The 13,509-nt window shown below is 44.2% G+C and overlaps 1 protein-coding gene across 1 annotated transcript in view; it reads left to right on the top strand.

Annotated features, from left to right (window-relative positions):
* The window catches only part of LOC144600705 (ribosomal protein S6 kinase alpha-6), an 83,443-nt gene extending 72,144 nt beyond the window's left edge, over positions 1-11,299 (top strand). Inside the window, exons 16-22 of the mRNA XM_078412614.1 lie at positions 1,560-1,649; positions 3,981-4,139; positions 5,003-5,164; positions 6,312-6,388; positions 7,472-7,589; positions 9,174-9,314; positions 10,649-11,299. Coding sequence (XP_078268740.1) covers positions 1,560-1,649; positions 3,981-4,139; positions 5,003-5,164; positions 6,312-6,388; positions 7,472-7,589; positions 9,174-9,314; positions 10,649-10,774 — 873 coding nt within the window. The 3' untranslated portion in view covers positions 10,775-11,299. The remainder of the gene's footprint in view (positions 1-1,559; positions 1,650-3,980; positions 4,140-5,002; positions 5,165-6,311; positions 6,389-7,471; positions 7,590-9,173; positions 9,315-10,648) is intronic.
* The last annotated feature ends 2,210 nt before the right edge of the window (positions 11,300-13,509 follow it).

Genomic DNA, 13,509 nt, shown 5'->3' with positions numbered 1-13,509 from the left:
GGAAGTGTCTCCTTCTGGACTCCAGGTTTCTTTCTTTCTCTTTTTCTTTTTATTTTTCCTTCTTTTTAACTGGGGGGTGGGGGGAAGGGGGGGGTGTGGGAGGGGAGATAATACAGAACAATACGTGTATAATCGAATTTATAATGTAGTTATTATTGCTTACTATGAAATGTAAAATGTATGAGTTCTGTTAAAACTTAAATAAATTTTTATTTTTTTTAATTAAAAAAAGTACGCAGCATTTCAACACCTGCAGATCCTTGTGTTGGGGGGTTTGCTTTGTTGCAATTATCCATAGAGCCACATGAGGGCAGTAAAGAGACAATCTGTATCAATGAAAAGAAACTGCTTGCAGAATTGATTTTAACTCTTGGGTATTTATTCACAAAATGCTGGAGTAACTCAGCGGATCAGGCAGCATCTCAGGAGAGAAGGAATGAATGGGTGACGTTTCGGGTCGAGACCCTTCTTCAGACTGATGACGTTTCGGGTCGAGACCCTTCTTCAGACTGATGACTTTTCGGGTCGAGACCCTTCTTCAGACTGATGACGTTTCGGGTCGAGACCCTTCTTCAGACTGATGACGTTTCGGGTCGAGACCCTTCTTCAGACTGATCACGTTTCGGGTTGAGACCCTTCTTCAGACTGATGACGTTTCGGGTCGAGACCCTTCTTCAGAACTCTTGGGAGTCATTTGATGAAAAATGTGTGAACGCAACTTAAATTCCTTGCCAGCACAGTGAATTAAATCTCTTACCAGTGCAGTTGTATTGGTCACATTTTTACTCTTTTGCTGAACGCGTGCTAATGCTTGCTGAACTTGTGCTTAAATAGTAAATGTGTTTTTTTCAGCTGGAAACAGTGAAGATAAGATTTACATGGATGTTGCCAGGGGACTTCAGGGTCTGAGCTAGATGGCGAGGTTTAGTGGGCCAGGGCGTTATTCCTCAGAGTGCAGGGGGATATGGGTTGATCTTATAGAGGTATATAGGATCACAAGAGGAATACATAGGGGAGTTGCACAGTCTTTTATTCAGAGTAGGGGACATCAGTTTAAGGTAAGAGGGGAAAGATTTAGTCGGAACCTGAGGGGCAACATTTTCATACAGAGGGTGGTGGGTGTATGCAATGAGCTGCCAGAGGAGGTGGTTGAGGCAGGTAACGTCATGTTTAAAATAGACAATAGGTGCAGGAGGAGGCCATTCGGCCCTTCGAGCCAGCACTGCCATTCAATGTCATCATGGCTGATCATTCTCAATCAGTACCCCGTTCCTGCCTTCTCCTCATACCCTCTGACTCCGCTATCCTTAAGAGCTCTATCTAGCATTTGGACTAGTACATTTGGACAGGTACATGGATAGGAAGGTTTAGAGGGATATGGGCTAAATGTGGGTAGGTGGAACAAGAGTAGTTGGGGCATCTTGGTCGACATGGGCAAGTTGGGTGGAAGGGCCTGTTTCCATGCTGTCTGACTCTGTCAAACTGGCTTCCTACTGCCTCTAGGTAAACAGTGATTTTTAGTCATTGACTTTGTTAATTTTACTGTTTTAAATTTGCAGATAATTGATAAGAGCAAACGAGATCCTTCTGAGGAGATTGAGATCCTCATGCGTTATGGACAGCACCCAAACATCATCACTTTGAAAGATGTAAGTTAATTGTCTGAATCATGCTGCCGTATATTTGCACAGATATCTGGCATTAGTGTTCCGTGCAATATCATCTGTAAACTTACCATTGGAATAGCCTCAAGGATCAGGATAGGTACCAGTCTGACCTGGACCGTTACTCCAGCTCAGTATTTGCTTGGTCACAGCCCTGGAATTCCCCAGTTACCTGCCTGCAGCTTTTATGGAACTCATGTTGATAAGTGACAGGGGCAGAATTAGGCCATTTGGCCCATCAAGTCTACTCCGCCATTCAATCATGGCTTATCTATCTTCCCTTAACCCCATTCTCCTGTCTTCTCCCCATAACCCCTGACACCTGTATTAATCAAGAATCTGTCTCTGCCGTCAAAATACCCACTGACTTGGCCTCCACAGCCTTCTCATATCATATATCTACAGCCGGAAACAGGCCTTTTCGGCCCTCCAAGTCCGTGCCGCCCAGTGATCCCCGTACATTAACACTATCCTACACCCACTAGGGACAATTTTTACATTTACCCAGCCAATTAACCTACATACCTGTACGTCTTTGGAGTGTGGGAGGAAACCGAAGATCTCGGAGAAAACCCACGCAGGTCACGGGGAGAACGTACAAACTCCTTACAGTGCAGCACCCGTAGTCAGGATCGAACCTGTGTCTCCGGCGCTGCATTCGCTGTAAAGCAGCAACTCTACCGCTGCGCTACCGTGCTACTGTTCACTAATACACAAGACTCCAATCGGTTACAAAATATTTAATCTATTAATTTAAATGCACTCATTTCAGAGCCTACAGCGGGTAACATCAGCGTAAATTGTATTGCGCAACAAAAGCTTTTCCCTGTACCTTGGTACACGTGACTATAAACAAAAGCTTCTGACTGTACCTCGGTACACGTGACAATAAACTAATTTTTTTAATTAGCATTTTTCTACTGTAGTAGAGAGAAAATGAAAGGCCAAGATAGAGTAGACGTGGAGAGGATGTTTCCAGTAGAGGGAGAGTCTAGAGCCAGAGAATAAAAGGATGGAGATCTTTAGAATGGAGATGAGGTGGAATTTCTTTCCTCAACCTTTGTTGCCCTTCCTAATCAAGCATCTATTAATCTCTGGCTTAAAAATACAAAATCTTCCCCTCCACAGCTGTCTGTGGCAATGAATTCCACAGATTCATCACCCTCTGGCTGAATAAATTCTTCCTCATCTCCATTCTAAAGGTACATGCTTTTATTCTGAGGCTGTGCCCTCTGACTCTAGACTCTCCCACTACTGGAAACATCCTCTCCACATCCACTCTATCTTGGCCTTTCATTATCCAGTAGGTTTCAATGGGATCCGCCACTTGAGGTGCAAGATAAACGGAAGTTCTTGTTTGTAGAAAAATCCCTTTCCTGCACACAAATATATGTGATTGGTTTGTGCGTGTGCTTCTAAACATTTGTGCAATTGCACTGTTGTGTTTGTGCAACTAGATTGTATTTATATAGCTATAGTGATGAAAATAAATGTCAACTTATGTAACATGTGATTCTTTAGTTAACTAAGCAGGATTTAAGCATTTAGGAGGCTTCTGGATAGGCATCTGAATGTGCAGGGAGTGGAGGGATATGGATTAAATGCAGATAGATAAGAGATGGTCTAGGCATCGTGTTCGACATGGACATTGTGGGCACTGAACTATGTTCTTTGATGTAATTATCTTGTATTTCAAATGCTTTGAACAGAACTACATATCTGCTGTAAAATTCAACATTTATACTATAGCGGTGTTGTTAAGGCATTTTAGTGTCCGATCTATCGAGCAGAAATGCAGGTGCTAACCCCAGGTGCAGGGGTTGTGGGGAGAAGGCAGGAGAATGGGGTTAAGAAAGGAAGATAGATCAGCCATGATTGAATGGCGGAGCAGACTTGATGAGCCAAATGGCCTAATTCTGCTCCTGTCACTTATTTACATGAGTTCCATAAAGGCTGCAGGCAGGTAACTGGGGAATGTGGTGCAACGATAGAGTTGCTGCCTTACAATGCCAAAGACCCGGGTTTGATCCCAGCTATGGGTGCTGTCTGCACGGAGTTTGTACGTTCTCCCCGTGACCATGTGGGTTTTCTCCGAGATCTTCGGTTTTCTCCCACACTCCAAAGGCGTACAGGTTTGTAGGTTAATTGACTTGGTATAAATGTTAAATTGTCCCTAGTGTGTGTGTGTGTGTGTGTGTGTAGGGTAGCGTTAATGTGCAGGGATCGCTGTTCGGTGCGGGCCTGTTTCCGCGCTGTATCTCTAAACTAAACAAAACATTTGGCTGTAATTCACGAGTGGCTGTTTTGCACATTCAGGTATATGATGACGGCCGATATGTGTACCTTGTCACCGAACTGTTGAAAGGAAGTGAGCTACTCGACAGACTCCTTCGGCAAAAGTTCTTTTCAGAACGAGAAGCCAGTGCTGTGCTATTCACTATAACAAAAACCGTGGAATACCTTCACTGCCAAGGGGTAAGTTCTTAAGTTTATCGCAGGTTTTAATTCAATATGAGCAACATTGAGACACCAGGACTTGTAAGATGCTGGTTTACTAAAAAAAAAAGACACAAATGCTGGAGTAATTCAGCGGGTCAGGCCACATCTCTGGAGAACATGTATAGGTGACATTTCAGGTCAGGACCTGAAGAAGGTTCCAACCCAAAATGTCACCTATCCACCTTCTCCAGAGATGCTGCCTGACCCGCTGAATTACTTTAGTACTTTGTCTCCATTTGTGTAAACATCAGGGAGCATCAAGGAGGTGTTTGTGGGCATGGGAGAGTGTGGGTCACGAGGAAATGTGAGATAATGGGACTGCTCCGAGATCCGGCATGAATTCGGGGGTAAAAGGCTTCTCTACATCATAAGTACGTTGTGGGTGGCACAGCGGTAGAGTTGCTGCCTCATCTCGCCAGGGACCCGGGTTCAATCCTGACCTCGGGTGTTATCTGTACAGAGTTTGCTCTTTCTCCCCGAGACCGACCGCGTGGGTTTCCTCCGTGTGCTCCAGTTTCCTCCCACATCCAAAAGACATGGGGGCTTGTAAGTTAATTGACCTCTGTAAATGCGGGCTTGTAAGTTAATTGACCTCTGTAAATTGGCCCCTAATGCGTAGGAAATGGATGAGGAAGTGGGAACTAGTGTGAATGTGTGAATGATGATCTGTGTGGACCAAATTGCTTGTTACCTCTAATCTAAACTAAATTCCTTCTAATCTGTGTCCATTGTACTCTGAGGGCTGCAGGGCCTGTTTTCATGGTGTATCACTAAACTAAACTGAACACGAGAAGGATAAAACCTTTGAATATAACCTTTGTGTTTTGTTTTTGCCGCAGGTTGTGCACAGGGATTTAAAGCCGAGTAACATTCTGTACATGAATGAATCGGGGGACCCTGAATCCATTCGCATCTGTGACTTTGGGTTTGCTAAACAGCTGCGTGGTGAGAATGGCCTGCTAATGACTCCATGTTACACTGCCAACTTCGTGGCTCCTGAGGTAAACAAACGCCTGTTGTCCTTCACCAGAGAAAAGGCCACTAAATATTTATCTTCAAAGCGCTCAGTCTCTTTAGATGGAATCTCATAAGGTCATAAGAGCAGATTTGGCCCGTCAAGTTTACTCCGCTGGTTGACACAAAATACTGGAGTAACTCAGCGGGTCAGGCAGCATCTCAGGAGAGAAGGAATGGGTGACATATCAGGTCTCGACTCTTCTGCAGACCATCGGTCTGAAGAAGAGTCTGGACCCAAAACCTCCCATTCCTTCTCTCCAGAGATGCTGCCTGACCCGCTGAGTTACTCCAGCATTTTGTATCTACTTTTGATTTGAACCAGCATCTGCAGTTTTTTCCTCCACAAGTCTAATCCGCTAATCTATCTCCCTGCTAACCTCTTATCTGGGCAATATTTATGAAACACCGCTGAATCTCCTGGTTGCTAAACATTTTAACTCCCCTTCCCATTCTCATAGACTTTAGAGATGCAGCGCAGAAACAGGCCCTTCAGCCCACCAGAATCCACGCCTACCAGCGATCCCCGTACGCTAACACTATCCCACACTCGGGACAATTTATCATTTTTTACCAAAGCCCGTAACCTACAAACCTGTACGTCTTTGGAGTGTGGGAGGAAACTGGAGCACCCGGAGAAAACCCACGCAGGTCACGGGGAGAAAGTGCAAAGTCCCGTATTGGCAACACCCATAGTCGGGATGGAACTGTAAGGCAGCAACTCTACCGCTGCGCCACCGTGCCGACCGTACTGACCACCTGCACTGCCAGAGGCCAGACTCAAACTTCAGGAGCAGCACCCATGGGCAGTGTACAACCCAACAGTGTGAACACTGAACTCTCCAATTCCAAGTAACTACACCCCCCCCACCCACCCACCCCCCCATCTCGTCGCTCCTGGACTTGCAGATACTTCTATATTCAGGATATTTTCCTGAAACAAAGAGGATAGAATCAGAGAATTAAAGACAAATTGAAAACTCACCACTACTTTAAAACAAAACTGAAACAATGTGATCAACATCATCAAGTAAAGATGCACGTAATAAAATGGACAACAATACTTCTGTGCTGAGGCTGATTTCTTTGTGACTGAAACTCGTCAGCAGTGCCCCTCTTGATGTTTGTTTGCAGGTTCTTATGCGTGGAGGTTACGATGCTGCGTGTGATATCTGGAGCCTTGGAGTCCTCCTGTACACAATGCTGGCTGGGTATGCACCTTTACAAAGCAGCACCGGTTTCTGACGTCTCTCTCTGTTAAAGTGCAGCATTGTTTCACGTTATAGCTAAAACAGATGAACTTGCTGCCTTTAGGTTCAAGTGCAGGGAAAAGCTTTGTTTTGCATGCTATCCGAATAGCTCAGATGATACTGCACATAAATACAATCAAGCCAAACTCAAGTACAATAGGTAGAGCAAAGGGGGAAGATACAGAATGCAGAATGTTGTTCTCAGCATTGTAGCGCACCAGTTCCACAGACAAAGTCCAATGTCTGCAATGGGTGGTGGTGAATCGGACAGTACCCTAGCTTACGGATAGACCGTTCAGAAGCCTGACAACAGAGGGGAAGAAGCTGTTCCTGAGTCTGGTGGTGCACACTTTGAAGCTTCTATATTTTTTGGCTGACAGAAAAAGAACTTAATAGAATTAATCTCTAAATCCGGCGAGAGCTTTTGTGAAATTTGGTGTTTTGGATGAATCGACTGCATTTTAACGCAGTGAATAATATCAGAACTAACGTGCATTCATGTCTGAAGCGGTCCCACATTGGAGGTATGATTAGTAAGTTAGCAGATGACACAAAACCTCGAGGTGTAGTTGAGAGTGAGGAGGGTAGTCACGGGCTGCACGATGATTGTGATCATCTGGGAAAATGAGTAAGGAATATGACATTTGGAGGGGTTCTGAGCAGGAGCTTTATTCAGTCAGAAGATGGTTGGAATCTGGACTCACTGCCTGAGGGAGTGATAGGTACTCTCACAGCATACAAGTATCTGGTTGAGTGCTATAATCAATAAGGCATAGATGGGATGCAGAAACAAGGGACAAAGATAGACATCTAGTGCTGGAGTAACGCAGTGGGTCAGGCAGCATCTCTGGAGAAAAAGGATGGGTGCCGTAGGGTCTCGACCCTAAACGTCACCATTCGATGTTCTCCAGCGATGCTGCCTGACCCGCTGAGTTACCCCAGTGCTCTGTGTCCTTGGGGAGGTATCGGAAGATGGGAATTATATTATTGGACAATGTTACTCAGTACACTGATTCACTTTTTCATGTCCACCTCACGGACCAGTTATACTCCTTTTGCCAATGGACCAAATGATACGGCCGAAGAAATTTTATTACGAATAGGAAGTGGTAAATTCTCACTGACTGGAGGCAACTGGGACACGGTTTCAGATGCTGCTAAGGTAAAACAAACGTGTGCAATTACGGTAACAGTTTAAATTTCTAAAGCATTGTTTGGAAAAAATGAGGCAACTTTAATAAAAGTGAAGCTCAGCAAAATATAGTCTTCCTGATGCTGATGAGTTCATCAGAACACATCTTAACAACAGCAATCCTCTTGAGTAAGTCTCGAACTGATTATCATTTAAGAGCGGGCGTCCTTAAGCAAGAATAGTATAGAAGTGGAGAAATAAATCATTTTATCCACAATAACACTTGCAGAGTTGAGCATTATATAGTTTGTTATTTATGGTACCAGTTATTAGGTTATTCTTGTCGACATTACCAGACATTATTCTTGTCGAAACAAGAGAGATTTGTTATATGTTCCAAAACTTAACAATGAAATTCTTATTCACTGCAGCACAACAGTTATGTAAACATATTACTCTATAAAACCCTTAATAAACAATTTAAAAATTCAGTATATATATAAAAATAAATAGACAATAGCAGTGCAAGGACAAAAATATTAACTACAGAAGCTGGCTTACAAAAATAATCACAAAGTGCTGGAGTAACTCAGAGGGTCAGGCAGTATCTCTGGAGAACATGGATAGGTGACGTTTCACAGAGTGCTGGAGTAACTCAGCGGGTCAGGCAGCATCTCTGGAGAACATGGATAGGTGACGTTTCACAGAGTGCTGGAGTAACTCAGCAGGTCAGGCAGCATCTCTGGAGAACATGGACAGGTGACGTTTCAGGTTGGGGAGAAGGGTGCCGACCCAAAAAATCACCTATCCATGTTTTCCAGAGATGCTGCCTGTCCCACTGAGTTATTCCAGTACTTTGTGTCTTTTTTAAATTATGCTTGCTTTGGTTTTAAGTGAAATTGTGATTTGTGTGACATTATTAGCAAGATTTTGGTCTGAGCACATCTCCACTAAAACTGTTGCCCTTTAGCCCCCCAGCTGAAGAAATGTTTCAACCTGTAAAAGGATACATGGCTAGTGTGTAGAAAGGAACTGCAGATGCTAGTTTATACCCAAGGTAACCACACAGCACTGGAGTAACTCAATCTGAAGACGGGTCCCGACCTGAAACGTCACCTATCCTTTTTCTTCAGAGATGCTGCCCGATCTGCTGAGTTGCTACGGCACTTTGTGTCTGTCTAAAAGATAATGGAACATTGTGCTGAACAGACCAAACATGAGGAAGATTTCAGTAAATTGTCTTAACAATAGAACAATATTCTATTTAAAACACATTCTACTTAGTTCCCCCATTCCGTTCCCACTCCCAATACATTCAGTAAACAATAGTCATTCTCGGCCTGGACATAGTTTAAACTAGTATCCCAAAAGGTAAAAGTAAGTTTTATCCCACTTTTTATTTCCCTACATAAATTAGACTGTCATAATTCTTTAATTTGTGTATTAATTTTGCAACCAGCTCTAGAAGTTTCTCTAGAGCCACATTTTTGGGGCAGACGCCCGGAGAGGGGATTTTGTCTGGATTAAAGGAGGTGCCGAACCACTAGATGCCGGAAAATAGGTGTTGACCTGCAATTCTTTACTGTAATATGATTGTTCATTCTTAACATGCAGGATTTGCTGTCCAATATGCTTCACGTCGATCCCCGTCAAAGATTCACAGCCGAGCAGGTGCTGAAACATCCCTGGATCGCCTGCCGCGATCAGCTCCCGCATTTCCAATTAAACCGGCAGGATGCCCCTCATCTGGTGAAGGTACGTACGCTCACAGTGAAAACACAGCCCGTATAGCCGCCCCTCATCTAGTGAAGGTACGTACGCTCACGGTGAAAACACAGCCCGTATAGCCGCCCCTCATCTAGTGAAGGTACGTACGCTCACGGTGAAAGCACATCCCGTATAGCCGCCCCTCGTCTAGTGATGGTACGTACGCTCACGGTGAAAACGCAGCCCGTATAGCCGCCCCTCGTCTAGTGAAGGTACGTATGCTCACGGGGAAAACATGTCCCGTATAGCCGCGCAGACTGGCATTTTGTCTGTTTTCAAAATGAACGGGCACTTGAACGACACACAGTGCAGCAGCGGTAGAGTTGTTGCCTTACAACGCCAGAGACCTGGCATCCATCCTGACCACAGGTGCTGTCTGTCCAGAGTTTGTACGTTCTCCCTGTGACCATGTGGGTTTATCCCCGTTTCCTCCCACACTCCAAAGGCGTGCAGGTTTGTAGGTTAATTGGCTTCTGTAAATTGTCCTTCGTGTGTGTAGGATAATGCTAGTGTATCACTGATCGGTGGGGCATAGGGCCCGTTTCCACGCTGTATCTCTAAAAGTCTAAAGGCCTAGCTTGAAAGAAAGATAGTTTTGGTTTAGGTTTATTATAGTCACGTCCCGAGGTACAGTGAAAGGCTTTGTTTTGCATGCTATCCAATCAGATCAGATAATGTCAGGGAAGTGGTCGGAGACAGTAAGGCTGGTAGGAGAACTGTCCCTCCCACTCCCCTAACATCAGTCTGAAGAAGGGTCTCGACCCGAAACCTCCCATTCCTTCTCTCTAGGGATGCTACCTGTCCCGCTGAGTTGCTCCAGCATTTTGTGTCTATCTTCGATTTAAACCAGCATCTGCAGTTCTTTCCTGCAGATCAGATAATACTGTACATAAACACAATCAAGTCAAACAATCAAGGCAGAGATTTAAAGTGTAGAGCAATTGTATTGGGTGATAGTAGATCCTCCGCTGGGAAGTGCAGGCAAAGGATCTCCAAGGTACCCTTCCCCATGATTGTTAAAAGGCACAGTGATAGAGCCGCTGCCTCCCAGCGCCAGAGACCCAGGTACGATCCTGACCTCAGGAGTGTGGAGTTCGCACGTTCTCCCTGTGACTGCGTGCATTTTCTGCGGGTGCTCCGGTTTCCTCCCACATCCCAAAGACGTGCAGGTTTGTAGGTTAATTGCCCTCTGTAAAATTGCCTCTAGTGTGTGGGGAGTGGAAGCGGAAAAATTATGTTCCATCGTGCTCCAGCGACTTAACTTGTTCTAAGGTAAGTCGTGTGTGTTGTGTTTGCTGATGAAGATGTTTGCTCATTCACAGGGAGCCATGGCTGCTACATACTCCGCCCTCAACCACAAGACCCTTCGTCCAGTGTTGGAACCCGTCGCGGCTTCGAGTCTAGCTCAGCGCAGAGTTATGAAGAAACTTACCTCAACGGACTTATGAATTATGTAGGAACCATTAATATATGGCTTTTTTTCAAATGACTTGAATGTCAGCGAGCTCCTGGAAGATGCACAAAGCCAGAGTTTCTGCTTTTCCTTTTGTTTTTCCATTAAGGATCGGGAAATTGGAGACCAAATCAGGAGATGGAAGACTGGGATCAACCACGACCAGAAGATGCAAAGATAGGATAATACCAATGACAAAAGGAGTTGTGTTTAATTCTCAATTGAGGCAGGTTTGCATCATGAAGTTGAATTTTAATAATGCAGTTTTGAAAAGGGCGTAACAATTTGAATCAGGATAACAACAAGATCAGCAGATTAAGGAGGAGGGTTACTCGTGGCACAAATTCAGAGCTATTTTGCATTTGTGATCTTGTTCTAAGATATTGTTTAATTAAACTTTCTATTTTATTTATTTACTTTCACTTTCAAGAAATACAATGCTTTCAGATAAAGTTTTATTTTGAGGTCAATTTATATATTGTCATTAAAATGTCATATTGCACAAGAGTACTCTGGATTGCATTAAGTTCAAGATTTCAAGATCAATTTATTGTCACATGTACCAATTAAGGTACAGTGAAATTTGAGTTGCCATACAGCCATACTAAGCAACAAGACACACAGCCACATAAAGTAATATTTAACATAAGCATCCACCACAGCGGAATCCACATTCCTCACTGTGATGAAAGGTAATAAAGTTCAATCGGCTTCCTCTTCGATCACCCGCGGTCGGGGCTGTTGAACCATCCGCTGCCGACTGTCCGATGATCGAAACTCCCCGCGTCGGGACGGTTGAAACACACTCCGCAGCATGGAGCTCCCGAGTCGGCCTCTTCTTACCAGAGACCGTGGGCTTCACGATGTTAAAATCCACAGGCCCCGCGGTTGGAGCTCTCCGCAGTCGATCCTCGGCAAAGGATCGCAGCTCCACGATGTTAAAGCCCGCGGCTTGAAGCGCCGGTCCGGTCTCCAGGAAAGGCCGCCAACTCCTCGATGTTAGGCCGCATAGGGGACGGAGATACGATACGGAGAAAACTCGCATCTCCGTCGAGGTAAGAGATTGGAAAACGTTTCCCCTAATTCCCCCCACCCCCACCCCCCACACAAAACAACCAAGAAACACTAAAACATACTTTTAACACATACTTAAAATAATAAAAACAGTAGAAAGGACAGACAGACTGTTGGAGAGGCAGCCACCGTGGTGGCGCCACCCGATGGACTTTAAGTTGTCCAACAGCCTTAAAATTATTTCTTGACAAATGTTCTTTATTTAGTTTTCCATTTTCTGAAATTGTGGATATGTAAAGACTTCCCAACGTGTTAATATTTTACCATTGCTGAAGGAACATTACAATGACATCTTGAATATATTTAGGGAGTCACATTAATGGCGCCAAGGCAGTAGGACCTGCAATCCTTTAAATAATTTCTAAATGGTCAAATGGAAGCCAGTGTTTTAGTGTCCAAATACTTCATCTTCAGAAGCCCCACAATAAGATTAATTAGTTCTGTTTTGTATGTTTTATGAAGTTGAAGGTAACTAATATGGTGGATTAAAGCTGTAATGTTTCTTCCCCCCAACTTTGCAGCATTCATATTTCCAAGATGTTTGGATTAAGAACAGGTCCACCCCTGATTTTCCAGCACCTTGGTTCCAGAGCCTTGCCATACCATACTTTTGCCGGTGCAACAGAGGTCACATCTTGGGGGGGGGGGGGGGGGAGGCAAGGGCAAGATACTGGCCTGCAAAGTCACTTAAGGGAATGGATCTGCTGGCTCTGACTAGGCCCTGAGTTCCAGAGCCATGTGGGCACATTCTCCAAGGAGGCTCTCTCCTGCATATTTGACTGGATTACACTTTCAGCTCTTGCAGAATGGGGAAACTACAATAAAGATGAGACATTTTAATTGCTTCATTTTCTTAACTATATATCATGGGTGGGAAAGGTTCAGAGGGATATGTGCCAAACGCGGGGTATCTGGGACCAGCTTAGATGGGGCACCTTCGTCAGCACATAGGAGCTGGGACGAAAGGTCAGTTTCCATGCAGTATGACTCTATACTCTTCTGTTATATGGTTCCCACACATTAATCAATCATTGGCCTGACCATGAACATTTGCAGAGTGTTTAACACAATCCATATCCAACTCCTGGTAATTTAGTTACACTTACACAATGGATAAGTACATTTAAGAATAAGGGGTCGGCCATTCAGAATGGAGATGAGGAAAAACTTTTTCACCCAGAGAGTTGTGAATCTGTGGAACTCTGCCACAGAAGGCAGTGGAGGCCAATTCTCTGGATGCTTTCAAGAGAGAGTTAGATAGAGCTCTTAAAGGTAGCGGAGTCAGGGGGTATGGAGAGAAGGCAGGAACGGGGTACTGATTGTGGCTGATCAGCCATGATCACAGTGAATGGCGGTGCTGGCTTTAAGTACCGAATGGCCTACTCCTGCACCTATTTCTATTGTCTATTGTCCACAAAATATTTCAACGGGAGATCATTGCAATTATTTAGAATTCATGCACCATTTTAGTGAATTTTCTGTGATGCTAGAAATTTGAAGCAGCATTTAGTAATGGCAAAGTGAATAACAAATGCGGAACAATGAAATTCTCACTTGAAGTCCAGCACAACAGATATGTAAATATATTGCCCGGTAAAACCCATAATAAACAACAAAAAAGATCAGTTTTAATTTTTTTAAACGGACAGACAAATA

The sequence above is a fragment of the Rhinoraja longicauda genome, chromosome 15 (assembly GCF_053455715.1).
Source record: "Rhinoraja longicauda isolate Sanriku21f chromosome 15, sRhiLon1.1, whole genome shotgun sequence".
NCBI classification, from domain to species: domain Eukaryota; kingdom Metazoa; phylum Chordata; class Chondrichthyes; order Rajiformes; family Arhynchobatidae; genus Rhinoraja; species Rhinoraja longicauda.
Note: the sequence above shows the minus strand (reverse complement) of the source record. Positions and strands in the feature narration are given on the sequence as shown.